This window comes from Macaca thibetana, chromosome 16 (genome assembly GCF_024542745.1).
Source record: "Macaca thibetana thibetana isolate TM-01 chromosome 16, ASM2454274v1, whole genome shotgun sequence".
NCBI classification, from domain to species: Eukaryota; Metazoa; Chordata; class Mammalia; order Primates; family Cercopithecidae; genus Macaca; species Macaca thibetana.
The window spans coordinates 10,674,207-10,701,088 of record NC_065593.1 but is presented as its reverse complement, the minus strand read 5'-3'; the positions used below and the strand labels follow the sequence as shown (position 1 = coordinate 10,701,088).

Genomic DNA, 26,882 nt, shown 5'->3' with positions numbered 1-26,882 from the left:
AGTGATTTCAAACCTGACTATCTCTTAGAATCACCCAAAGAGCTGTTTGTATAATCAATTGGATCTGGAAGAAAAGACTCTACAGCAACAGATAGGATAAAATACTTAAGAATAAACTTAACAGGGGATGTGTAAAACTTTAAACTGCTGGAGGACACAAAAGTAGATGTTTCTGGCTTTGCACAGGGTACTTCACCGTCATAAAGATGTCAATTATCCCCACGCTAATATATACATTTAATGCAGTCCCAATAAAAATACCAACACTTCCTTTTTCTGGAGCTAGACACTTTATTTTAAATGTCGTGGATGTATGGTAAAGAAAATACTGAAAAAAGGCCGGGCGCGGTGGCTCAAGCCTGTAATCCCAGCACTTTGGAAGGCCGAGACGGGCGGATCACGAGGTCAGGAGATCGAGACCATCCTGGCTAATACGGTGAAACCCCGTCTCTACTAAAAATACAAAAAACTAGCCGGGCGCGGTGGCGGGCGCCTGTAGTCCCAGCTACTCGGGAGGCTGAGGCAGGAGAATGGCGGGAACCCGGGAGGCGGAGCTTGCAGTGAGCTGAGATCCGGCCACTGCACTCCAGCCTGGGCGACAAAGCGAGACTCCGTCTCAAAAAAAAAAAAAAAAAAAAAAAAAAAAAGAAAATACTGAAAAAAGAAAAGCCACAGGAGGACATTCTGCCAGATACTAAAACGTACACTGTGAAGTCTACATAATGAAGAGGGCCGTGCTGTACATGGAGAGACAGACTGACCAGTGGAACAGTATAGAGAGTCCAGAAGAGGCCCGGATACTTGTGGAAATGTGATCCCTGAAATAGCATCTCCAGTCAGTGGGGCAAAGACGGACTCTTTTTTTTTTTTTTAGACGGAGTCTCGCTCTGTCGCCCAGGCTGGAGTGCAGTGGCACAATCTCGGCTCACTGCAACCTCCACCTCCCAGGTTCTCGCCATTCTCCCACCTCAGCCTCCTGAGTAGCTGGGACTACAGGCGCCCACCACTGTGCCCGGCTAATTTTTTTTGTATTTTTAGTAGAGACGGGGGTTTCATCGTGTTCACCAGGATGGTCTCGATCTCCTGACCTCGTGAACCGCCTGCCTCGGCCTCCCAAAGTGCTTACAGCATGAGCCATCGCGCCCGGCCCAAGACGGACTCTTTAATAAGTGGTGGTGAGACACCACCATTTTCCAGATGGCCATTTGGAAAAAAAATCAATCTGGATCCATACCTCACACATACACCAGATTAAATAACAAATAGATCAGATCAAAATGCAAAGCAAGGAAACAGGCACTAAAATAGATCATGGTAGATTCTTTTATAATCTGGAAACGGGGAAGGTCGACTATGACTCAAAAGCAGTAAAATAAAAAACAATAGATAAATCCAACATCGTAACAATGAAACATCTTTATAGGAAAATTAAAATAGAGCCAAAAGACCGGACAGGCTAGGCACAGTGGCTCATGCCTGTAATCCCAACACTTTGGCCAGCCGAGGTGGGAAAACTGCTCGAGCCCAGGAGTTCTGGACTAGCGTGGGCAACAGAGTGAGACCTTGTCTCTACAAAAAAACTAAAAACTAGCAGGCATGGTGGTGCATGCCTGCAGTCCCAGCTACTTGGGAGTGGCTCATGCCTGTAATCCCAACACTTTGGCCAGCTGAGCTGGGAGAACTGCTTAAGCCCAGGAGCTCTGGACTAGCGTGGGCAACAGAATGAGGCCTTGTCTCTACAAAAAAAAACAAACCAACAAACTTAAAAAATTAGCCAGGCCTGGTAGTGCACGCCTGCAGTCTCATCTACTTGGGAGGCTGAGGTGGGAGGACTGCTTGAGGCCATGAGGCTGAGGCTACAGTGAGCTACAATCATGCCACTGCAGTCTAGCCCTGGCAACAGAGCAAGACAAAAACAAAACAAAACAAAACAAAAAGACATGATAAAATGGAAGAAAATATTTGTAATTTACATCACAAAGGGCCAACTTTCTTAGTGCATCAATAATTCTTGGAAGTTACGAAGAAAAAGACAAACCAAACAACAAAACCCCGCAGATAGCAACAAATGGCAAATAGACAAGCAGACAGTTTATAGAAAATTATACACAGAAGGGCTTTAAACATATGAAACATGCTTACCTTTCCTTATTTTAAAAAAAATGCATATTGAAAACACACTTTCTAACCAATCACATTGGAGAAAATCCAAATGCTGGGCAACACATTCTGTTGGCAAACCTATAATAACACAGACACTCACACTATTCTGGTGGGTGGAAAATTTTACAACTGCTATGGAGGAGAATTTAGAAAAACAAACTAGCAAAGTGATATGTGCAATTTCCCTTCTACTGGGAAAATCATTTCTAGGAACCTACCATAAGAGGTATTTTCACAAATACTAAAATACTGTTTGCATAACGTTATTTATTGTGGCACTGTTTATAATAGTAAAAGACTGGAAGCAGCCTATGTTTATTGACAGGAGGCTGATTGAATAAATTATGTTATATCCACATGATACAATGTTATGCACCCTTAAAAAAGAATTAGAGACCGGGTGCAATGGCTCATACCTGTAATCCCAGCACTTTGGGAGGCCAAGGCGGATGGATCACTTGAGGACAGGAGTTTGAGACCAGCCTGGCCAACGTGGTAAAACCTCGTCTATACTAAAACACAAAAATTAGCCGGGTGTGGTGACAGGTGCCTGTAGCCCCAGCTACTCGGGAGGCTGAGGCAGGGGAATCGCTTGAACCCAGGGGGGAGACGTTGCCGTGAACCAAGATCGTGCCACCGCACTCTAGCCTGGGTGATGACAGAGCAAGACTCCATCTTAAAAAAAAAAAAAAAAAAAAAAGAATTAGAAAGGTCTCTATGAGCTGAAATGGATTAATTTCCATGATATAGTGTTAAAAAAAAATAAACAGCATTCTGGAGTATAATCTTTTGTGTAAGCAAGAAGACAAGAACATCTACTGTAATCCCAGCACTTTGGGAGGCTGAGACGGGCGGATCATGAGGTCAGGAGATCGAGACCATCCTGGCTAACACGGTGAAACCCCATCTCTACTAAAAAATACAAAAAACTAGCCGGGCGTGGTGGCGGGCGCCCGTAGTCCCAGCTACTGGGGAGGCTGAGGCAGGAGAATGGCGTAAACCCAGGAGGCGGAGCTTGCAGTGAGCTGAGATCTGGCCACTGCACCCCAGCCTGGGCAACAGAGCGAGACTCCGTCTCAAAAAAAAAAAAAAAAAAAAAAAAGAACATCTAACACAGGAAGGATAAATCAGACACTACTGAAAATGGTTACTTATAGAGAGTGAATGGGACCCAGGAGAGGAGCGCCTTCTTACATGGTTTTGACTTTTGAACCATGTAAAATGGTTTATAGATTCGAAAATAAATGTAAATATGAAGGAAGGAAAAAGCAAATCCTGAAATTGAATATAAACAGAACATTAATAAATCTAACTTATATCAAACTAATAACATAACTACACTTAGAAAAGACTTAATTCCTATAAAATTTGAAAAGTACTCTGTACATTCTTTGTGAGATATATTCAAAGCATAAAAAGAACTGCAGTGGTTGGGTGCAGTGGCTCATGCCTATAATCCCAGCACTTTGGGAGGCCAAGGCGGGTGGATCTCTTGAGGTCAGGAGTTTGAGACCAACCTGGCCAACATGGTGAAACCCCGTCTCTACTAAAAATACAAAAATTAGCTGGGTGTGGTGGTGCGTGCCTGTAGTCCCAGCTACTCAGGAAGCTGAGGCAGGAGAATCGCTTGAACATGGGAGGCAGAGGTTGCAGTGGGCCGAGATCACACCACTGTACTCCAGTCTAGGCGACAGAGGGAGACTCTTCTGTCTACCTACCTATCTTTCTATCTGTTCAAATCTAGAGGCTATTTTAGGCTGAAAGACATCAAAGAGATAGAACAAAATGTAATACTATATGAACCTTGGTGAGGTCCTAGATTGAAAAGAAAGAAGTAAAAAAGGAACAGAAAAAAAGAACAATCTGATGAGGCATTTGGGGGACAAATTGAGGAAATTTGAACATAAACTGGATATTAAATGATACGCATGGAATTTGTGAATTTTCTTAGGCGTGTAAATAGCAGTACAGTTACGTAGGAAACTGTGGTTACTTATAGGAGTTTTAGACTGAAATATCTGGAGAAAGATAACTAATACAACACACTTCAAGCAAAATGAAAATAAAGGAGTTTACATCAGTAATTTTCTGATGCTTTAGTTTGCTTCTCTTTTATCGCAAGTGAGGTTGAACCTCAGCTTACACACTGGCTGGTCATTTGTAGTTCTGTGAATAGTCTTCATATCCTTTGCCCTTTTTCTCTTAAGATGTTAACATTTTTCTATTTTAAGAACTTTCACATAGCAAAGATTTTAGTAATCACTGTGTATATTGCAAACATTTTCCCCATTTGTTTCTTATCTCCTCTGAACCTCTCAACAATCCCAGGGATTAGGCAGAGCAGGTGGAATTATCCCCACTTGATTGCTGGGGAAACTATGATTCAGTGGGGAATGTTTGCACAGGGAAACAGGACTGTGGGAAGACCTCACGCCCCAGGATGTCCTACCGCCCTGCAGGGATGTGAGCCCCAATGGCATCTTTTAGGATTACGGGACAAATAATTTTCCCTATACAAATGAAAATTTCTTAAATATTTGGGCCTCAATTTCCTCCTGTCTTGCCAAAAAAGAAGAGTTGAGGCTGGGCGCTGTGGCTCACACCTGTAGTTCCAGAACTTTGGGAGGACAAGGCGGGAGGATCGCTGGAGGTCAGGAGTTCGAGACCAGCCTGGCCAACATGGTGAAACTCCGTCTCTACTAAAAGTACTAAAATTAGCCAGGCATGGTGACTGGCGCCTGTAATCCCAGCTACTCAAGAGGCTGAGGCAGGAAGGCTGAGGCAGGAGAAATCGCTTGAACCCAGGAGGTGGAGGTTGTAGTGAGCCGAGACCATGCCATTGCACTCCAGTCTGGGTGACAGAGGGAGACTCTGTCTCAAAAAAAAAAAAAAAAAAAAAAAAAAGGAGTTGAACTAAATGACCTCTTAAGTCATCTTCAGGTTGGGCATGGTGGCTCACACCTGTAATCCCAACACTTTGGGAGGCCGAGATGGGAGGATCTCTTGAGCCCAACAATTTGAGATCAGCCCTGGCAACATAGCCAGACTCCATCTCTACAAAAAATAAAAAACAAAAAAATCAGCTGGGTGTGGTGCTGTGTGCCTGTAGTCCCAGCTACTCCAGATGCTGAGGTGAGAGGGTTGCTTGAGTCTGGGAATTTGAGGCTGCAGTGAGCTGTGGTTGCACCACTGCACTCCAGCCCGGGTGACAGAGTGAGACCCTGTCTCAAAAGGAATAAAGAAAATAAAATAAAAAGTCATCTTCAGCTTTGCTATCTTCTGATTCTGTGATTTAAGGCACAAGAGAGATTTACTTGGAGCAACGCACTGTCTTCATCTGAAACCGTGTATGTTGAAGGTGGGGAGGGGGAGGCAGCTGGGTTATCAGTCCCGTGTATGACATTCTCCAGGGGGAATGTCCATGACAGTACGTTACCAAGAGCGTTTCCTTCAACGGCTTGAGTCCCAACATGCCTCTCTCCAACCGAAAGCAATCAAGCACACACTGCAACAATAAACTCCAGCATTTCTGTTTCATGGTCAAAGAGTAATAGATCAAGGGAGATACTATTTTTTCCCACAACCCCTGCAGGCATCATCAGTGGATCACAGCACACAACATTTGAGCCTGGCCACGGCTTCATAATCCTACTTAGTGCTGTATTGTAGGAAGCAAACGACTTGATTGAAATTGACCCAGGAATAAACTCTCTTACAGGCACTATTTTTCCTAATGATCTTTTTTTCCACTTTCAATTTCTCCAAGTGAAATTTACAGGTTTTTTGTTTGTTGGTTGGTTTGAGATGGGGGTCTCACTGTATTGCCCAGGCTTGTTTTGAACTCCTGGGCTCAAGCAGTCCTCCTAGTTCAGCTTCCCAAGTAGCTGGGATTACAAGCACATATGCCACAGTGCCCAATTAATGACTCTTTCTTACTGCAAAGTTAATGTATGTTCATTTAGGAAGGTTTGGAAAGTAAAAATCATCCACAAACACACCACCATTATTAACACCTGTTAAGGTTTGGGTATTTTTTTGTGCTTATGCAAGAAATGGGATCAAACTTTTACAGCTCACTTGCTCACTCAAAGTACACATTGGATATCTCTTCAGATCATTAAATATTAATCAATAGCTCTATTTTAATGGTTCTATGGTACTCCACTTATGAATATACCACTGTTTTTTTCTGCTGTAGTTGTTTTTGTTTGTTTGTTTTTCGAGACGGAGTCTCCCTCTGTCACCCAGTCTGGAGTGCAGTGGCACAATCTTGGCTCACTGCAACCTCCACCTCCTGGATTCAAGTGATTCTCTTGCCTCAGCCTCCCTGAGTAGCTGGGACTACAGGCACGCACCACCACCCCCAATTTTTTTTTGTACATTTAGTAGAGACAGAGTTTCACCATGTTGGACAAACTGGTCTCAAACTCCTGACCTCAGGTGATCCGCCCGCCTCAGCTCCCAAAGTGCTGGGATTACAGGCATGAGCCACCGCGCCAGGCCTCTGCTGTATCTTACGGATGACCTAGACTTGGGCATCTAGGTTGTTTTCTATTATTTACTATTTCCACGATTATTACAAAAATACTGCAGTGAACAAATTCTTGTGCATATCTATGGTTCTGTTAAATGCATAAAGATGGAATAGCTGGCTTGCTGTATATCAACAAATTGCTATCCAGAAAGACTGCCACACTTCATATTCCACCACTTCCCATGTGAGAGTCCATTTCACCCCCATCCTTAATGGGTAACATCATTCTTTTAGTGTTTTGTCAAACTGAGACAAAAATTCCACTGTTTGAATTAAATTATTAACTATTCGTATTCCTCTTTTCTGAAGCTGTTCGTGTCCTTTGCCCTGCTTTTTCTCAAGGTCTTCATCTTTTATTTCCTTATGGATTTGTAAACATTGCTTATATATTGGTAATAGTAACTCTTTGTTATATGTTTTTGATCAAGCCTAGTAATGTTTACTTTATGCTTTCTGCCTTTGCTGTAATGCTTACAAAAACCAGCCCTACTATTTTAGTCTGACTTTGGTGGTTACAAAAACAGGCTCATTCTGAACCTCCAGAGAAAGAAGAGAAGGAGGGAGTGGGTATTGTAAAACTCATGTTCATTTTAAAGGAGGACCCAGGCTAATCTAACCTGTTTCATTTCATTAATCATTGTTCCAATATTTTTAATAATCTTGATCAGTATACTATCTTTGTTAGGTAGTAACGTTTTACATAACATGGATCTATTCCCATACTTTTTATTCCAACTGGATCTTTCTGTTAATACACTTTAATAAAAGTATTATGACTCAGCAATACAGATTACTATTGATAAGGCAGGACCTTCTCTTTGCTCTTATTTTTCATATTTATTTTCCAGATCTCAGAATCTTTTTGTTGAGCTACAAAAAAAAAAGACTGCAATTTTTCAGTAAGGTTTATTGAGGTATATATATTACAATTCACCCTTTTAAAGTGCACAGTTGAGTGAGTTTTCACAAAAGCACACAGTTGTGCAGCCACCACTACCAAGACACAGATCATTTTCACCACTTCCCAAAATCCCCTCCTGCCCCTGGCAATCATTTGCCATCGCAATATTATTAAGCCTGTGTTGAAGACTGATGTTATGAGAAAACTGACATATTTACGTTGAGTCTTCTCACCAAGGAACAAACTATTTTCTTAATTAATATCTCAACATTTTTTCCAAAATTTTTATAATTTTCTTCCCCTGGATCTGAGTCATTATTACATTGATTCTATTTATTATAGATTCTATGTGGTTATTGTGACTTTAATACATTTTAAATACAGTAGGCATTGATTTTTGCATATTTACAACTGGATGCTGAGTAGATACATAAAACACTCAAAAGAGAGTTGAAGTTTAGGTGCACTCGTTGACACTTTGGTTGGGGCATCGTGTCTAAAAGCTGCCCTACTCTTTTTTTTTTTTTTTTTTTTTTTTTTTGAGACAGAGTCTTGCTCTGTCACCAGGCTGGAGTGCAGTGGCACGATTTCAGCTCACTGCAATCTCCGCCTCCCAGGTACAAGCGACTCTCCTGCCTCAGCCTCCTGAGTAGCTGGGACTACAGGCGCGTGCCACCACGCCCAGCTAATTTTTGTATTTTTAGTAGAGACGGGGTTTCACCATGTTGGCCAGGATGATCTCGATCTCTTGATCTCGTGATCCGCCTTTTCTTTATCTTGTCTGGTTATTTGCATCCCAGAGGCACTCTCCAGGGCCTAATTTTTGTATCCCTCGTACTCAGCCTCACATAGGTACTCGGCAATTGTTGACGTCATCAGTCAATCGGTGAACGACTGTTTTGTGCTGTGATCCCGCACGTACCCTACAGGGTTTTCTGAATGTACGGGGCTGAGGCTGGTAGAGGGAAAAGTGAGCCATCCAAAGGCCCGCCCTGCTTCGGGCACTGAACGCTTACCTGTCTCCATTAGGAGTGGAATTTTATCCTTGCAGGGCTCTCTGACCCCACATTCTTCTGTAACTAAGAGGCCTTAGCAGAACCTGGGCTGACAGGGAGACAAGCAGTTAGTCTCTCTCAGTCCGTTACACGGGCGGTTCTCAGCAGCCTGCTGCACTAAGGCCCACAGAGATCAAATGATCCTCAATCAGGTTTCAGCTGAGTATTTGAGAATGACTACATGGAAAGGCTGCACTGAGCCCCGATAAGGTCCCACCGGGTAACCAAGCAGCATCTCTGCTTTTTGATCATATTACATCAACTCAGTGGAGAAACACGTGGTGTGCTGTGCCGAATAGAAGTTCTGACAGACAGTGACAGTCTTGGATGAAAATTTAAAAAGTGGGGCAATTAAATAATTATCAGAAAATGGAATTTGTTGACTTGAGAGACTCTTCATATTGTTTCATGGGAGCAAAATTAAATAAAGAGCTTCCCGGAGGGGGAAAGATTACTTAATTCGTTATTCTTTCTTGACTTTTTTCCCCTTCCCTATTGGGTAAAAATTAATAGACTCTGTGGTATTGGGGGTGGGGGAGAACCCACATGCATAAGACCGAGGTGGGGATCTTGTTAAAATACAGACTGTGGGAGTAATCCCCAGCACTTTGGGAGGCCAAGGTGGGTGGATCACCTGAGGTCAGGAGTTCAAGACCAGCCTGGCCAACATGGTGAGATCCTGTCTCTACTAAAAATACAAAAATTAGCTGGGCGTGGTGGCAGGCGCCTGTAATCCCAGCTACTCGGGAGGCTGAGGCAGGAGACTCGCTTGAACCAGGGAGGCGGAGGTTGCAGTGAGCCAAGATCGCGCCACTGTACTCCAACCTAGGCAACAAGAGCGAAACTCCATCACAAAAAAAAAAAAAAAAAAAAAAAAAAAAAAAAGAAAAAGAAAAGAAAAAACAGACTGTGATTGAGGAGAGCTGGAGTGGAGCCTGAGACGCTGCATTTCTGGTAAGTTCCCCGGTGGTGTGACACCGCCGGACCATGGACTACACTGAGTAGCAAGGCCGTAGAGGGAGTCCAAGTATTAGCTTTGCTACAAACTTGTAGGTAAGTCACCATTTGGGCCCTTCTTCCTCTGTTCAGTGAGGACATCCCAGATGGTGTGTGACACGTCTGACATTGCGATGGTCAAACCACCTCAAGGTCCTCACGAAACCTTGGTGGCCAAGGCTCTCAGTATGACCTCTTGAGACCAGGAGGCTCTCACAGGCATCTACAGAGTTCAGTCTTGGCCCCTTACCTTTACGTCATCCTTGAATGGAAAAAGGATCATGGGCTGCCAACTGCAGACCCACCCAGGAATACTTCAGATGGCTGAAGCACAGTGGTAATGTCCTTGGCTTACTCCATCAAAATGCAGCGAACATCATTGGAGCGGTCCGGAGCTTGACTGACAGGGACCAGCAGCTGCTCACCACGGCAGCCAACAAGGAATGTGCCTGCTCTCTCCTTCAATTTGCTCCTCCTCAGTGTCGGGGTCCCAGGGCCCTAGAAGCCTCTAAAGGCCTCTGAGCAAACTTCTTTGCCTCTCAAAGCAGTGACAACTTTAGGTCCCGTCCTCCAGCTTGGCGGTCACTAGAGTTATTGATTTCCTGTCCCTTCAAGCGAGGATGAGAAGACGCTGTCTCTGGGGCTTAAGTGTGGCTACCCTGCTCCGTCCACACCACACCCCAGGTCCACTCTCCTCCTATCTGCCCCTTGGTTTTGCTGAAGCTTGCTGACACTTCCTCCACGCTGTCTTCTTTCAGGCCTTCTCTCTCCTGGGCAAACTGATGTTGGCATTAGCTTTTATCACTGCCCAAGCTACAGCAAGTTGCTGAGAGCTGTCCAATGCATTCTCCACATCACAGACTTGCTTTCTTTCAAGGCTGCCTTTTGCAGGGATTCTCTTTCCCCTCCACTTTGCTTTTGGAGTTACAGGGTGCAAACAGTAAAAGGCATACATCTTGAGTTCAAAGTTTAATACGTTTTTATGTATGTAAGTCATCACCCAGCTCAAGCTACTGAACATTTCAATCGCTCTGGAAGCTTTCCTGGCACCGCCCTCTGAATTACTAACCATCCCAACTCCTGCCGGGGGTAAGCACTATTTTGACTTCTATCACCATGGGTTAGTGTTCCCTGTTCTCATAGCATCATACTTCATCATAACCAATTATACCTGTTTTATAAATTTAAAGAAAAAAAAACCCCCAACAACGAGGATAAGTGGGTCAGTCTTTCCAATCCGGTCCAACCTGAATACCGCCACCCTATGTTTGAGAATGGGAAGAGAGGCTTGGAGGGGAGGGCCGTCTTCCCCTAGGGTTGTGTCTTCCTTGAACTGGGTGCAAACGTGGGCAAAGTCACATGTATCATATGGAGACAACACATCTCCACAACGAACCGCGTCGTAGCTCCTTGAAATCAAAGGACCAAATTATAAATGAGTGTACACTGACTGGATATTTGATGATATTAAGCAAAAACCAAACAACAACAAAATCCAAGAGCAAAATCAAAAACCTTTTTGCTGCGCTGGTGAAACTGTCGTTCTTTCCCTTCCCCTTCCTCTTTCTTTTCTTTTCTTTTTCTTTCTCTTTCTCTTTCTCTTTTTCTCTTTCTCTTTCTCTTTCTTTCCTTCCTTCCTTTCTTTTCTTTCTCTTTCCTTTCTTTTCTTTCCTCTTTCTTTTCTTTCCTTCCTTTTTCTTTCTTTCTTTCTCTTTTTCTTTCTTTCCTTTTTCTCTCTCTCCCTCCCTCCCTCTCTTTTTTTTTGAGACAAGAGTTTTGCTCTTGTTGCCCAGGCTGGAGTGCAGGAGTGCAGTCACGTGATCTCGCCTCACTGCAACCTCCGCCTCCCGGATCCAAGTGATTCTCCTGCCTCAGCCTCCTGAGTAGCTGGGATTACAGGCGTCTGCCACCATGCCCGGCTAATTCTTGTATTTTTAGTAGAGATGGGGTTTCTCCATGTTGGTCAGGCTGGTTTGGAACTCCCAACCTCAGGCGATCTGCTCGCCTTGGCCTCCCAAAGTACTGGGATTACAGGCATGAGCCACCGCGCCCAGCCAACTGTGGCTGTTTTTAAAAGACAAAGTTGGTCTCTTTCAGAGGCACATGCTGGGAATGGGCTGGGGTGGCAATGGGTGGGGGTGCAGACAAAGTTAAATGTTGGTAATTACTGAAGCTTGCTGATGGGTACATCAAGTTAGTTAACTATTCTTCTTTTTGAATAAGTTTCAAATTTTCCACAATAAAAAGGAAATAAAAGAAAACTCAAGTTTTCTTTCAGTTAAACACCCACACAAATGTTCTCATGAAATAGTACACAGAGTGAGTGACTTTAAGACCCCTTATGAAGCGGGACATTAGCATCCTCAGGTTGAAGATTGAAAAGAAATACCTCCAAGTATTATTTCTTGGTAGTGGAACAAAAGTGATTTAAAAATTTCTTCCTTCAACTTTTCCGTATACCAAACTTTCTTTACTGAGGATATAGTATAATTATGGAAGAAGAGCTAACAAACTTTCAAATACATTGGAAAAGTGTATAGAAAATAATTACCCCCATAAGGTCTAAAGGTGTTACTAAGGAGTATGTGGCTAAAGAGGCTATTACTTGCATCTTATTAATGAATAGAAATAACCATCCATTTTGTTACAGAGTAATATAACCCCTAACTGGTAAGTAAAAAGCACAAACTAGGCTGGGCGCGGTGGCTCACGCCTGTAATCCCAGCACTTTGGGAGGCCAAGGCGGGCAGATCACCTGAGGTTGGGAGTTCGAAACCAGCCTGACCAACATGGAGAAACCCCGTCTCTACTAAAAATACAAGAATTAGCTGGGCGTGGTGGCACACGCCTGTAGTCCCAGCTACTCGGGAGACTGAGGCTGGAGAATCGCTTGAACCTAGGAGGCAGAGGTTGCAGTGAGCCAAGATTATGCCATTATTGCATTCCAGCCTGGGTGAGAAGAGCGAGACTCCATTTCAAAAAAAAAAAAAAAAAAAAAAAGTACAAACTAAATGGGTAAAAAATGCTTGTATGGGTGACTGCTCTTTTAAAGGTAGCTTATATACACATACACAAAGATTTAAATTGTGCTAAATATAAAACCAAGAAAGGTCTGGGAGATTATAGATGATTTGAAAATATTAATGTTAATTTCTTTTTTTTTTTTTTTTTGAGACGGAGTCTCGCTCTGTCGCCCAGGCTGGAGTGCAGTGGCGTGATCTCAGCTCACTGCAAGCTCCGCCTCCCGGGTTTACGCCATTCTCTTGCCTCAGCCTCCCGAGTAGCTGGGACTACAGGCGCCCACCACCTCGCCCGGCTAGTTTTTTGTATTGTTTAGTAGAGATGGGGTTTCACCGTGTTCGCCAGGATGGCCTCGATCTCCTGACCTCGTGATCCACCCGTCTTGGCCTCCCAAAGTGCTGGGATTACAGGCTTGAGCCACCGCACCCGGCGTTAATTTCTTTTAAGCATAAATTTAAGAACAATAAAAGCTATTTTAAAGGATCTTATGCAGATGCATTTACAACTTAAAATCATTTCACTTGGTACACATTAGCCTCCCAACTCGCATGTTTTACTGGTAGTCAGTAAATCTCACCTCTTGCACTTAAGATATCAGCTGCTTCATGAACAGCCAGACACATGAAGTACATTCATGCCTACTGCATTGATAGGATTCTTGTAATTTTCAAATAAACAAGTGGCATTTCTTAAAATATGAATTCGATTGAAGAGTCTAGTGAAAACACTGTAACCCACCCAAGTAAAGATTTGCAAGTGATACTTCATTGAAAGACAGCCTTGTAGCCAGGTGTGGGGGCTCATGCCTGTAATCCCAGCACTTTAGGAGGCCGAGGTGGCGGATCACCTGCGGTCGGGAGTTCAAGACCAGCCTGACCAACATAAAGAAACCCAGTCTTATTAAACATGCAAAATTAGCCGGGCGTAGTTGCACATGCCTGTAATTCTAGCTACTTGGGAGGCTGAGGCAGGAGAATGGCTTGAACCTGGGAGGTGGAGGTTGCAGTGAGCTGAGATTCCGCCATTGCACGCCAGCCTGGGCAACAAGAGTGAAACTCCATCTCAAAAAAGAAAAGAAGAAAAAAAAAAGACAGCCTTTTGATTTCCCAAGATTCGCAGTTGAAAAAGATTGCCCCACTGGCATGGCACCTTTGTTTTGGTTGGATTCACATAGTCACCATAAGCGCACGATAGCAGCAGAAGAAACAGGAACCTACCCTAGAAATTGGGACCTGAGTTTTGCACCCTAATTCTCTGAGATTGTCCCCTTGTGCATAAACAGGAACATCTGGAAGACATCACCTCTAAGGTCCCCTTCCCCACTTCTAACATTCTGACTTCAAGCCTTTAAACTTGACATTAGAATGAAGAACAAATAGAAGTTTTCTCCAAAAGCTGCTGTTCCCTTTCTGGATCATTGCACAAGCCTTAACGTGCAACAGCTGAGAATGAAGACGGAATTTTATCTAAGAGCAAACGGAGCCACACAAATGTTTTCTGGCTTAAAACCGTTAATCTTTTTAAAGATTTGGCCTTTGAGATACTTAATATCTCTCTTGTTAAATAAGAATAGTCTTTTAGTAAGTTCCTTTCTTGACCAAATTCCTAGGAAGGTCATTCCAATCTTGCAGTTGTTTATTAAGGAACAGGCTATTATATTAGCTTGCTAGGGCTGCCTTACCAGGTTTGGTGGCTAAAACAAAGACATTTATTTCCTCACAGTTCTGGAGCTTGGAAGGCAAAAATCAAGGAGTCAGCAGGGTTTGTTTTGCTTTTTTTTTTTTCTTGCAACCTCTCTCTTGGCTTGTAAGACGGCTGTTTTCTCTCTGGCTTCTCATGGTCATCTCACTGTGTCTCCTACTCTTTTTGTGACAGCGTGTTGCTCTGTCGCTCCGGCTACAGTACAATGGTGCAATCTTGGCTCACTGCAACCTCCGCCTCCTGGGTTCAAGAGATTCTCCTGCCTCAGCCTCCCGAGTAGCTGGGATTACAGGCGTCTGCCACCATATCCGGCTAATTTTTGTATTTTTTAGTAGAGACGGGGTTTCACCATGTTGGTCAGGCTGGTCTCAAACTCCTGACCTCAGGTGCTCTGCCCGCCTCGGCCTCCCAAAGTGCTGGGATTACAGGCGTCAGCCACCGCACCCGGCCCTTTTTTTCATGTTTTTTTGAGATGGAGACTCACTCTTGTTGCCCAGGCTGGAGTGCAAGGACACAATCTCAGCTCACAGCAACCTCTGCCTCCCAGGTTCAAGCGATTCTCCTGTCTCAGCCTCCTGAGTAACTGGGATTACAGGCACCTGCTACCATGCCCAGCTAATTTTTGTATTTTCAGGAGACAAGGTTTCACCATGTTGGCCAGGCTGGTCTCAAACTCCTGGCCTTAGGTGATCTGCCCGCCTCGGCCTCCCAAAGTGCTGGGATTACAGGCGTGAGCCACTGTGCCCGACTAATCTATTATTTTAAGAACACCATTCATGTAGAACTAGGGCCAACCTAGCAGCCTCATTTTAACTATCTCTTTAAAGACTCTATCTCCAATTACAGTCACATTCGTAAGTACTGAGATTAGGGCTTCAATGTATAAAATTCGGGGGACATTATTAAACCTATAACTAGCATAGTTTTTTTTTTTCTTCATATACTTTTACTTTGATATAAATACTTAGGTTTCAGTATTGAGAACTTAAAAACCAAAAGGCCTCTATCATGTGCATGTAGAAACATATCGTGTCAAAAGAATCTGTTGTCTGTATTTGTTACATCTTAGGATTTACTGAAAAACTTTCGGAGAACTTTGCCCCTAGGGCAGCAGCTTCTGGCGGAAAAAGACCAAACCCGGGCATCCAGGGCAGTTAAATTTAGAAACAAAAGCCAAGATTCACTCTATCATTCAATAATCATTTTCTTCAATGGCTGTCACACCAAAAGAAGGCTCAAATTTATTTGTAAATTCATTTTAATTAATGTATCTCTACATAGATATATATAGAGAGGGCCTCACTCTATCGCCCAGGCTGGAATGCAGTGGCGTGATTATAGCTCACTGAAGCCTTGAATTCCTGGACTCAAGTGATCCTCCATTTCATTCTCCTGAGTATCCGGGACTACAGGCATGTGCCACCACGCCAAAAAAATTTTTTGTAGCGATGGGGAGGGGTCTCACTATGTTGCCCAGGCTTGTCTTGAACACCTAACCTCAAGCAATCCTCAGGCCCTGGCCTCCCAAAGTGTTGGGATTACAGGCATTAGCCATTGTGCCAGGCAAGTTATTTCCCCAAAAAAACACTTTCTTAAGGGATGGTCCCGGTCCGCCAGCATCTGAGTCACCTGGGATATCTTACGGAAGCTGGTCTCTGCATCATACTGCGGATTCAGTGAATTCAGCTCTGGGTCTGGGAATCTGCACTTCAGCAAGCGTCCCACCCACCTGCCCGCTGGGGCCTGCGGGTCTCTTCCCTGAGAGCTGTGTGCAGCCATCTGTGCACCCACTCATCACCCATGAAAAAGATCACGCTTGTCTGAACAGCAGAATCGAATATGTTTATTTTACACAAAGTACAATTCAGTATATGCAGAGAGGTACTCAGCATCACCCCCGTGATCAATATCCTCTTTATTTTCATTTGGTATGTCACTGAAACCCTGGCACACCACTTAGCTAAAAATCACACAAAAGACCCCCTAGAGACATCAAACTGATGTTTTTCTTTCCCCCAAACGATAGATTTCCTCTTCATTAGTCAAATCCGATAGTGATATTCATTAATAAGGAAAACTAAAGTTTTCAAGTATCAACTCTGAATGGCAGAGACCCTAATCTGTTATTAGCCACCAAGAACTCAGAAGAACAGAGAACTCAAGAAGAGGCAAGCAGGAGCACTACGAAAATTATATTCTTTTCCATGAAATTCAGTCCCACAGCTCTTTGAGCAAGGGTCCAAGACAATGGAGAGGCAGGAAAGCTGCTGGAAGGGCCTCTTTGCAGGCAGAAATGCACTGGCTGTGCCTCGCCCCGCCGTGTCCTTTCCGCAGGTGGGTTCTTTACTGGCTTCACTTTAATTTGGTCCTCTGACTTTGGGTTGTAAACTTTACAGTTCCAAGAATCAATTTTGGTTGAACGCAAGGGTAACATCCCCATCCAAAACAGAAATGTTCTCATGATATGAAGGCCACTCTGTAGACTGCATGTATATATGTTTATATTTATATAAGCTCCTATGCGAGACAAAGTTTCCTTCCTCTTAGCAAGAGAATACTGCATCCAGCAACACTGCTTTGGCTAGCTCTTTTTCCTGTATGGCCTCATGTGTGCGACAATTGAAGCGGCTATTTCTCCCTTCCTCTTGTTCTGGCCAAAATAATCTAGGAACTCACCATCTGGTCCAACCAAGTACATTATTATTGTGTGATCCACCTGCAGAGAAAAGCGGGGAGAGTGTGACAAAGATTACCAAAATAAGCTGCTTATTTTACTGAATGTATCCTGCAAGATAAGAGAACTTTACATTCATGCTTAAATAACCTTTGTAGCATCTATTATTCATGGAATAGGCTTAAGCCTATTATAGCAAATTCCTAACAAAAATTGTCTAAAATCTTCTGTGTCCTAAACATCTGCACTGGTTATTGCTTAGTCACAGCTAGAACCTGAAATTCTTTTGGTTTAATCCTTAACACATTTACCCACACACTCTCTGAGAAAAGAATTCACCTTCTAAGAAATAGCTGCTGCCGGCTTTCATAAAGCAGTCAATATTTGTGGAATAGCAATGCTGTTGAAAAATACATTCATTTTTGAGTAAGGTATCTCCTCAGACCCTAAACATGTTAGAGACATCACATGGAATTAAGTGTTGGTGCAAAACTGCTTTCTTTCGTAAGTTCTCGGGTTTATTCCTTTATGTTTTAGAAAGAACTGGTTGTCATTCATTACCGCCAAAATTCTGCTTACCATGCTTTATGAGAAGAAATCAGAAAACTAATCACGAGTTTAAATAATCTATAAAGTTGAACAATATTTACTTTTAATATTAGTAATTCAAACAGAAACAGGAAAAGAAACATTTTTCTCCCCAAGGCAATTTTTGTCTCCTCCACTGAATAATCCTGTCTGAAATCAATCCATCACCTGGAAAGCAAACCTTCAGAAGCCATAAATGCTGCCCTTCCCCAGCCCCCCAGCCCCCGCCGCCAACTCACTGAGTCATCTTAAAAATCACCTGGAAAGCAAATCCTCGGGAGCGTAAATGCTGCTCCCCCCAACCACAGAGTCATCTGAAACTCAGCATCCATTTTCCCAGCAAAGTCCTAAAACGGTCCCAGCTCTAACTTTAACTTAGTCAGCAGTTTTTTTAGTTAGACACTTCCATAAAACCCAATTTCAAGTGAGATTTGGCACTTAAGAGTCCTTGGAATTTATTGCAGGCTTCATTGCTATTTGGCAAGACAAAGAAAGACAGGAATGTGATTACAAATACCAAACTGGAGACACTGCCCAAATATACCCCAGCATGCATCATATGTCTGTGAGGGTATTATCTTTTATACACGCATTCTTAAGGCAGCAAATGGAAAGAGCACCTGCTTCCCCGCATAAGGAAAGAATGTGCACCAAAACAGCGCCAACAACTGGATCTCAAGTGCTGTGGGGCAGTTCACTGTCGGAGCAACACGGGGAGCTCTATTTCTCCACACAATTGACAAAGAAATCAGAAGTCAGTCTCCAGTTCTCTCGTCAAGCCTTACTCTGTTGCTTACATCACTCTTTCTCCCTATTTCTTCCTTTTCTCTATTCTCTGTTAAAAAAACAAATTACAGTATGTGGGACTTATTTTCTGAGTGTTCTTAATATAAATTACCTTGTAGTACACAACAAAAACATCGTTTTATCTGTATCTGTTGAACTTGTCAGGTCACTCCTCAATATTCCTTTGGGTTGTGACAGAGCAAATTGACATTTATTCTAATATAGAGGTCTTCCAAGTTCTAGTACTTCCTTGTATAGAAAAAGGACACTAGCATTAACTGACAAATTCTTTCACATGTCATCTTAAGCCATGAAACAGGTATTCTCCTCCTCTACAAATGGCATCACAGGCGGAGAGAGTAAATTATATAATTGCTAAGTGCCAGGCCTAACTTTAAAAGCTAGAATCTGTCCAGTTTTAAAGTCTACAAACTTTTATCACCATGTTGCCTCTAGCTCCAATTCTAGTGGAGGGCAGTAACTCAGTTTTTTTAGTGTGCAAGTTACGTTTTAGTGTGAGTTACGTTTTGAAAAGGTAATATATGCACATAGAAAAGGAATATTCAGTAAATTTATACAATGAAAATGTCCCTCCTCGTCCTCACACCCAGAGTGCCTCAGTTCCCTTTAGAGGGAACCAATGTCACCAGTTCCTTCTGTATCCTTCCAGAGAAATTCTCTGCATCCACTATGTGTATATATCCACTACCACTTATTTTTTTAATACACAAGTAACAATATATTATAGAGTACCTGCTTTCTCATTTAACAATATATTGGACATTGTTCTATATCAGATTATGCACAGTAGTTAAAAAATGGTTACTGGATTTTCAGTCTTTTCTCTTTACAATGCCATAGGGTATATTTGTAGGATAAAGTCCAAAAAGTAGAATCTCTGGCCTAAAAAGTGTATCACTTCAAATGTGAGAGACACTGTTAAATTGCCCTCTAAGAGGGTGTATGAGTTTAATTCCTATCAACAATGCATGAGAGAGCCTGCTGTTCCAAATTCACTCCTCCAGTATATTTCCTGTTTTTCCAATTTTGACAATATGTTTTCAAATTTCCTGACCACTGCTGAGCTAATAGAAAAATGTTACCTCATTATACAATTCACCTTTCTTTTATTAGGAAACTGAACATTTAGGTTTGAAAGCCATTTGTATTCTTTTTTCAACAGCATTTTCTAACTAATACCTATATAACAATGGAGTATTATATATATAAAATACAATAATGTGCAGATCCAGCTTTCTATGGAATCCCAAATATTTGGTATACCCAGTTCGATCAGTCTGAAGAGTCCACTCAAAAGCCAGAAGCTTACCTTTGTTGTTGTTTGAGATTAAGAAAATTTCATTCCATTACATCTCAACATTAACCTTAAAGGTACCCCCTTACTTCCTGCAGGTCCTTAAATGTTAATAGAAGTTTCCCAAACCGTCTTATGGATGAAAATCTGTGACTTCAAGGGACTGAAGTCACACTAATGAAAAGCCTAAGAAGCTGGAGAGTGTCTCCCCCTATTGGATGATTTAGCAAATGTACAGCAACGAATTCCCCATCGAATTTCATCAAAAGGCAAATTCTTATAGCAGTAGGCCAGTATTTCTAAAAATGGGGCCAAAGATACATTCTACAAGGTCCAAGAAGTCTCCATAAGACTTACATATTTTCGTTTTCATTTGTAATTAAAAAAATGAATATCCATATTCTGGATTATCTGTGTTGTGAGTATAAATTTCAGTGCCCAGGCTTGTGTTTGCTTTATGATCTCACTGGCACCTAGCTGTCCACTGCTGTTACAGGCAGACATGAATATGATACATTCTTGCCACATCAATACTAACCAGGCAAGGCAGGCTACACAATTAAAGGTTTCAAAGTATTTTAAATAGAAAATGCAGAGGGGCAGTTGAGTAGAGCTGGGTATGTGACAGCAGTCTGACCACCACCCCCTTCCCGCCGTGAGCAGCACTTTGGTTTCAGCAAAATCTCTTGTCACTGTAACTGAATGTTTTCAGTTTAAGTTTTGCAGGCTGTTTGGGTTTATTTGTACAACTTCTTTCTGATTTATGGCTTTCTGACTCTGAATTATGAGTTCTAAGCGTAAGACTATGGACTGTTACCTAGTTTAGGACTGGATACATTTAAACAATTTAATATAACTCATTTAATGCTGGAAATCAGACTGATGAGCTCATGTATTCCTGCTGTCATCATCAGGTAAACTCCAAACCAGTTAACACAACTCTCTGTAAAAAAGAAGTCTGGAAAGTCCTTTTCCTATGGTTTCCTCTCTCGGCCACTGTGGCTCTCTGCGCTTCTCTCATTCTGCTAGAGCAGCAAGAGGAAAACAGAGGAGGGTCCCTCTACTTTCCTTACAATTAAGGCTTAAGGAAAAATGCTCATGTTTCTCATCTTTTACTCCAAGGAATCCAAGTTTCCCTAATTCTACAAGGCAGCACAACTGCAAGACAAGATTACTGTGTAGGCTTAATTAAGGCAAACGGGCCAGAAGCTTGCTTTTAGTTTAGGCTGTAGGCTCCAGGAGCACATGTGTTCCAGGTTCAAAGGGACAGAGAAACCACGGTTGGCTGTCGAGACAAAGCACTGCACTGAGACATCCCACCCCCTCTGCATCTCACTCTTCGGACGGGCCATGGGGAGCTGCTGGATCAGTGATTCAGGGTCTTGGCCATCTTTCTTTCCACAAAGACAGCTTCACAGCTAGAAAGAGCTTATGATTACCCTGCCCAAACAATATTACAGAAAAACCAGAGTACGACAACTAAGAAAACAACTGAAATAATGCTAAAATACAATGCCGACTCTTAATGTGATAGGAGAAAAATGTCCAAATTGAGAAGAAAATTGGTGGATCATGGTGGTGCTAATGCCCGTTTTTGGTGCTTCGCTGTGAAACCACTGACAAGAAAAGAAACACAGTAACTCGGGCATGACCCTAAGGCTTCTGGGGCAGTGCTGATGAATATGAGGATAGTTCATTTAAGAGCGACACCAGTACAACAGAATTTCTGTTCCTTATCATTAAAAAGCACACATTTAACACCTAACTGTCCAAGGCATATAGTCAATGGGCAAATAAACCTTTTATCTTTTGCTTTTCAGAATTCTCATTCAACCTAAAAATGCAGTTCTCCATGGCCTAAAACTGGTTCTCCAAAAGAACAATTTCTGATACCTCTATACTGGGGACACAGTGAGAACCAACACAATCTCTTCAAAATAAGTGTTGTTCCAAATGACGGCTTCTCTTTATTTACAACATGGCACCCAAGTATCTGGTTTTAAATTGCCCTAAAATTCTGTATGTCACTATAAGAGAAAAACAGGCAACTGAATTATGAGAATAGTGAATACAAATCAAACAATCATCTTTTAAAAAGCATGCTTCTGGCTGGGCGCAGCGGCTCAGGCCTGTCATCTCAGCACTTTGGGAAGCTGAGGTGAGCAGCGCAGATCACCTGAGGTCAGGAATTCCAGACCTCTTGGCCTCGCCTGGCCAACATGACAAAACTCCTTCCCTACTAAAAATACAAAAATTAGCCGGGCATGGGTGGGCGCACACCGGTAATCTCAGCTATGCGAGAGACTGAGGGAGGAGAACTGCTGGAATCCGGGAGGCGGAGGTCGAAGTGAGGCGAGATCATACCACTGCACTCCAGCCTGGGTGATGGAGTGAGACTCCATCTCAAAAATAAATAAAAAGTAAAAAACATGCTTATATTATCCTTTCAAATATTCAAAATTCCTAAGGAGGGTGGGTGCAGTGGCTCCCGCCTGTAATCCCAGCACTTTGGGAGGCTGAGGTGGGAAAGGCCAGGAGTTCGAGATCAGCCTGGCCAACATGGTGAAACCCCTTCTCTCCCAAAAAATATAAAAAAGTAGCCAGGTGTGGTGGCACGCACCTGTAATCCCAGCTACTCGGGAGGCTGAGGTAGGAGAATTGTTTGAATCTGGGAGGCGGAGGATGCAGTGAGCCAAGATCGTGCCACTGCACTCCAGCCTGGACAACAGAGTGAGAATGTCTCAAAAAAAAAAAAAAAAATTCCTAAGGACTTTGCAATAATCTTAGGTTTTCTCTCTTCTCAGAAGCCAGTCAGTCACTGAAAGTCTTATGACTATTTGGGATCTGGGAGCTGGTCCATGGGTTAAAACCGGAGCATTTACTCACTATGTAGTCTTCATCTTCATCCTTGGGGCCAGGGCTGTAATACACTCTGTATGCTCTGGCCACTTGATCGACTTCTTCTCTCGTGCCAGTCAAGCCAACCAGTTTGGGAGAAAATTCTAAATAAAAAATGAGAGAGACAGTGAAACTGACAGGGGTTAAAAAGGGCAAAGGAAAACTTTTGAGGGTAACAGGTATGTTCATTTTCTTCACTGTGGGATGGTTTCAGTTACAAAAGGCAACAAATTATATACTTCAAATACCTATACTTTATTGCATGTCAATTATACTTTAATAAGTGTGTTAGAAGTAATTATACATACAGCAGATCCTTCATAAAACATATTTTTAAATAACCTCAGTTTCAGAAGATATGTATTTGAATGTGTCATATAATAAATATAAATATAAAACTATTCTTTAGTGCTTTTAACCAGTTATTAAATCAATGTTAATATAATTAAAATTGAGATTCCTGATTTTTAAGTACATATGCTGAACTTGAGTCTAGAGAATTAAACTTGCCCACTCTCACAGCTGAATTAGAACCTAAGCATCCACTCTCAATTCCACTATAATTTGTAGTCTTTAAAAGTGCCTAACAGCTTTTAAACAGCATACAGAGATGTTTGATTGAAATTCCTCCATTGAAAGTAATGCCTTCCTTATAAGCAGAAAAAACAATCCTAAAATTTCTATAAAACCACAACAGACCCCTAAAAGCCAAGGCAATCTTAATTAAAAAGAACAAAGCTGGCAGGATCACACTACCTGACTTCAAAACATAGTACAAAGCCATAGTAAACAAAACAGCATGGTACTGGGATAGAAAGACACACAGACCAATAGGAACAGAATAGAGAACCGAGAAATTAAGCCAAATGATTTCTGACACAGACACCAAACTTACGCTGGGAAAGGACAGTCTCTTCAAGAAATGGTGCTGAAACTAGATCCCTATTTTTATCATATATAAAAATCAAATATAAATGTAGGAAAGACAAATGTAAGACCTGAAACTATAAAATTAGTAGAAGAAAACATAGGGGAAACACTTCAGGACATTAATCTGGGAAAAAATTTTATAGACAAGGCCTCAAGAGCACAGGCAACAAAAGCAAAAATAGGCAAATGGGATTATATCAAAACAAAAAGCTTCTGCACAGCAAAGGAAACAATAAACAGAAGGAAGAGACAACCTGAAGAATGGGAGAAAATATGTGCACACTATTCATCTGACTAGGGAGTAATATCCAGAATGTACAAGGAACTCAATCAACTCAAAAGCAAAAACAAAAATAACATTTTTTAAAAGGGCAAATGATCTAAATAGGCATTTCTCAAAAGAAGGCATACAAATGGCCAACAAGTATATGAAAAAATGCTCAACATCACCAAACACCAGGGTAATGCAAACCAAAACCACAATTAGGTATCATCCCAATTTGAATGACTATCACCAAAAATACAAAAAAATAACCAATGGTGACAATGATTCAGAACAAAGATACCTCATACACACTGTTGATGGAAATGTAAATTAGTATAACCATTGTGGATAGCAGTATGGAGGTTCCTCAAAAAACTAAAAACAGGACTGCAATACAATCCAGGAATCTCCCTACCGGGTATATATCCAAAGGAGATGAAAACAGTATATTGAAGAAATGTCTGCATTCCCATGTTTACTACAGCACTAATCACAACAGCCAAGATATGAAATCCAACAGTACTCATTCACAGGTGAATGGATAAAGAAAATGCGGTATACATACATCATGGAATACTACCCGCCATATGAAAGAATGAAATCCTGTCATTTGTGGCAATGGAGATGAGCCTGGAGGATACTATTAATATGTTAAATGAAAAAAGTCAGGCACAGAAAGATAAATACTGCATGTTCATATTCATATGCAGAGGCTAAAAAAGTTGATCTCATAGAAGTAGAGAGAAGAACTGTGGACACTAGAGGCTGGAAAGGATAGGGGAGGAGAGGGACTCTGTACCCCATAAATACGTACAACTGTTATGAGTCAATTAAACAACAATTACATGTTTGTCATAGTAAATGTTTTATTTATTTTTAAGACGGAGTCTAGTTCTGTTGCCCAGGCTGGAGTTCAGTGGCGTTATGTCCGCTCACTGCGACCTGCGCCTCCCGGGTTCACACAATTCTCCTGCCTCAGCCTCCCAAGTAGCTGGGATTACAGGCGTGCAGCACCACGCCTGGCTAATTTTTGTATTTTCTAGAGACGGGGTTTCACCATGTTGGCCGGGCTGGTCTCAAACTCCTGACTTAAGGTGATCTGCCCACCTTGGTCTCCCAAAGTGCTGGGATTACAGGCATAAGCCACCATGCCTGGCCTGTCACAGCAAATGTTTTAAATTTATAAAACATGTGCTGAGTTCAAAATATGTTTATATTTAATTATTCATCTTTAATCTCCCAATGAACATACTTCCAGAATATATGTTTGTCCTAATTTTACCAAGGAGAGAATGAGTTACAGCGCTGGAATGAGAAGCAATGTGTCCTTACTCTCAACTCAAGGCTTGATTAACTTAGTTGATACATGAAGGCCAAGTTCAAATCCTTTCTCTGTGACAAAACATAAAGAGCACTGCATCAGGAATTGAGAAACCCGTTTCTTACCTATGCCCTGACTATCCACAGTAATAATTCCTAGCTTCATCTTTTTATTTGCCCATAAAATTGGTGATAATACCATTTGTCCTATTTCACAAGGCACTGTAAGGTTCAAATGAACTGACATTCCAAAAACTTTAAAGCTAAATAAATGTAAAGTATGATTTAAAAAACATACCTTTCACATACTTTGCGATGGCTTCTTTTGTGTCCCTCTCTGGGTCAATGCTGATGAAAAGTGGAGTTAGATCTGGCAGAGTTGTAATGCTATCTGAAAGAGAGTTCCAATTAGTCCGTATTCACACCCTAAGGGGAAAGACAAAGAAAACCAGCAATAACAGTAGAGTAGAGGACGTGCTGGACAGCTAGGTGTTTCGAAAACAGATGGACATCTTAACATTCAGGTGAAGAGGAAGACGACGGGGAAGGGTATGGGGATGGGATGGCCTTTAGGAGGAGCAGACTCATACACAGTAGTATTGTCTGTGGTGGATAATACAAGGTTACATATCCTGTCAACTGCCTGCACCAGCACGTAAGTGTTCTTCCCCTGGATAATGTCATGTGGCTATCTTATCTCTTAATCCACTCCAGTATCTGTAGTTTTTTTCACTCCCACCATATCTCAAGGGCGAGAAGGTAAACTGTTAATAAGAACTGAATATCCTGAAATAATACACTTTATGGAGGCACCCTTCCTTCTTACTGGTATTAGTAAAATGCCACAGACTGCAAACCATTGCAAACATTTCCTAATTTAATTGTCACAATCAGTGGGGAAGAGGCAATGGTGGCCTCAGTGATGCAATAAAAGAAGGGATATAAAAGCCGAGTTAAGGGAGACACACTGACATTTTTAAGTGATCTAACATTTCACATCAAAACAAGCTTCCTTCAGTGGAGAATAAGGTCACAAGACTCAAAGCAACAAACAAGCCAAATGCTGAGATTTTATGTTCTTACAAATCACATAATTGCAAAACCCCACCTAACAATAATACGAGAATGTGAAAAACCTAGTAACATTAAGTAAACATATACTTTGTATAATTAGTGACGGCTTTCTTACCTATTTCATCCACGACTTGAATCATCTTCTCTAGTTCTTCTGGACAGACATCAGGGCAATGAGTGAAGCCAAAATAAATCAATAACCACTGACCCAAGTAGTCCTTGTCAGTTTTATGCTCCCCAGTATGAGTTGTGAGGGAAAAGGGTCCCCCAAGTAAAGGCTTGCCGATCTGTCGCTGCCGTTCCTTCTCTAACTCTTAAGGAGACACAAACATACACACCAAAAAAAAGTCAGTTTAATCAGAGGTACTCAAATACCTGACATATGGCCAGTACTATGTTACTCCCGGTGGGGGCACAAAATGTGGAAAAAATAGTTTGTTTTCAAGAAGCTAAAAAAATCTTGAGAAAAATAAGCACAAAACATTAAAACAAAATCAAATAAAATACTATGGTATGTTATAAAAAAGGAAACAATATTTCTTCTTTTTCAGGAACAATTCAGTCCTAAGCCATTAGGTGTGTCCATGCTGGGGACAGGGAGGGGCCGCAGTGGCCTACAGCTGCATGTCTGAACCCAAGTGGGGTACAGTGGGTGGCCTGG

At 42.0% G+C, this 26,882-nt stretch overlaps 1 protein-coding gene across 2 annotated transcripts in view; it reads right to left on the bottom strand.

The window, feature by feature from the left end:
* Positions 1–2,655: 2,655 nt before the first annotated feature.
* The window catches only part of LOC126939739 (protein SCO1 homolog, mitochondrial), a 28,489-nt gene continuing 4,262 nt past the window's right edge, over positions 2,656–26,882 (bottom strand). The window contains exons 3-6 of one of the 2 annotated variants that reach the window (XM_050765401.1): positions 26,337–26,534; positions 25,446–25,538; positions 22,621–22,736; positions 2,656–2,838 (exon numbers count right to left, since the gene is read on the bottom strand). In XM_050765401.1, the coding sequence (XP_050621358.1) occupies positions 2,671–2,838; positions 22,621–22,736; positions 25,446–25,538; positions 26,337–26,534 (575 nt within the window). In that variant the 3' untranslated portion in view covers positions 2,656–2,670. Of the gene's footprint in view, positions 2,839–16,192; positions 17,088–22,620; positions 22,737–25,445; positions 25,539–26,336; positions 26,535–26,882 lie in introns of those variants that run through there. The other variant, XM_050765402.1, reaches the window with a different exon arrangement.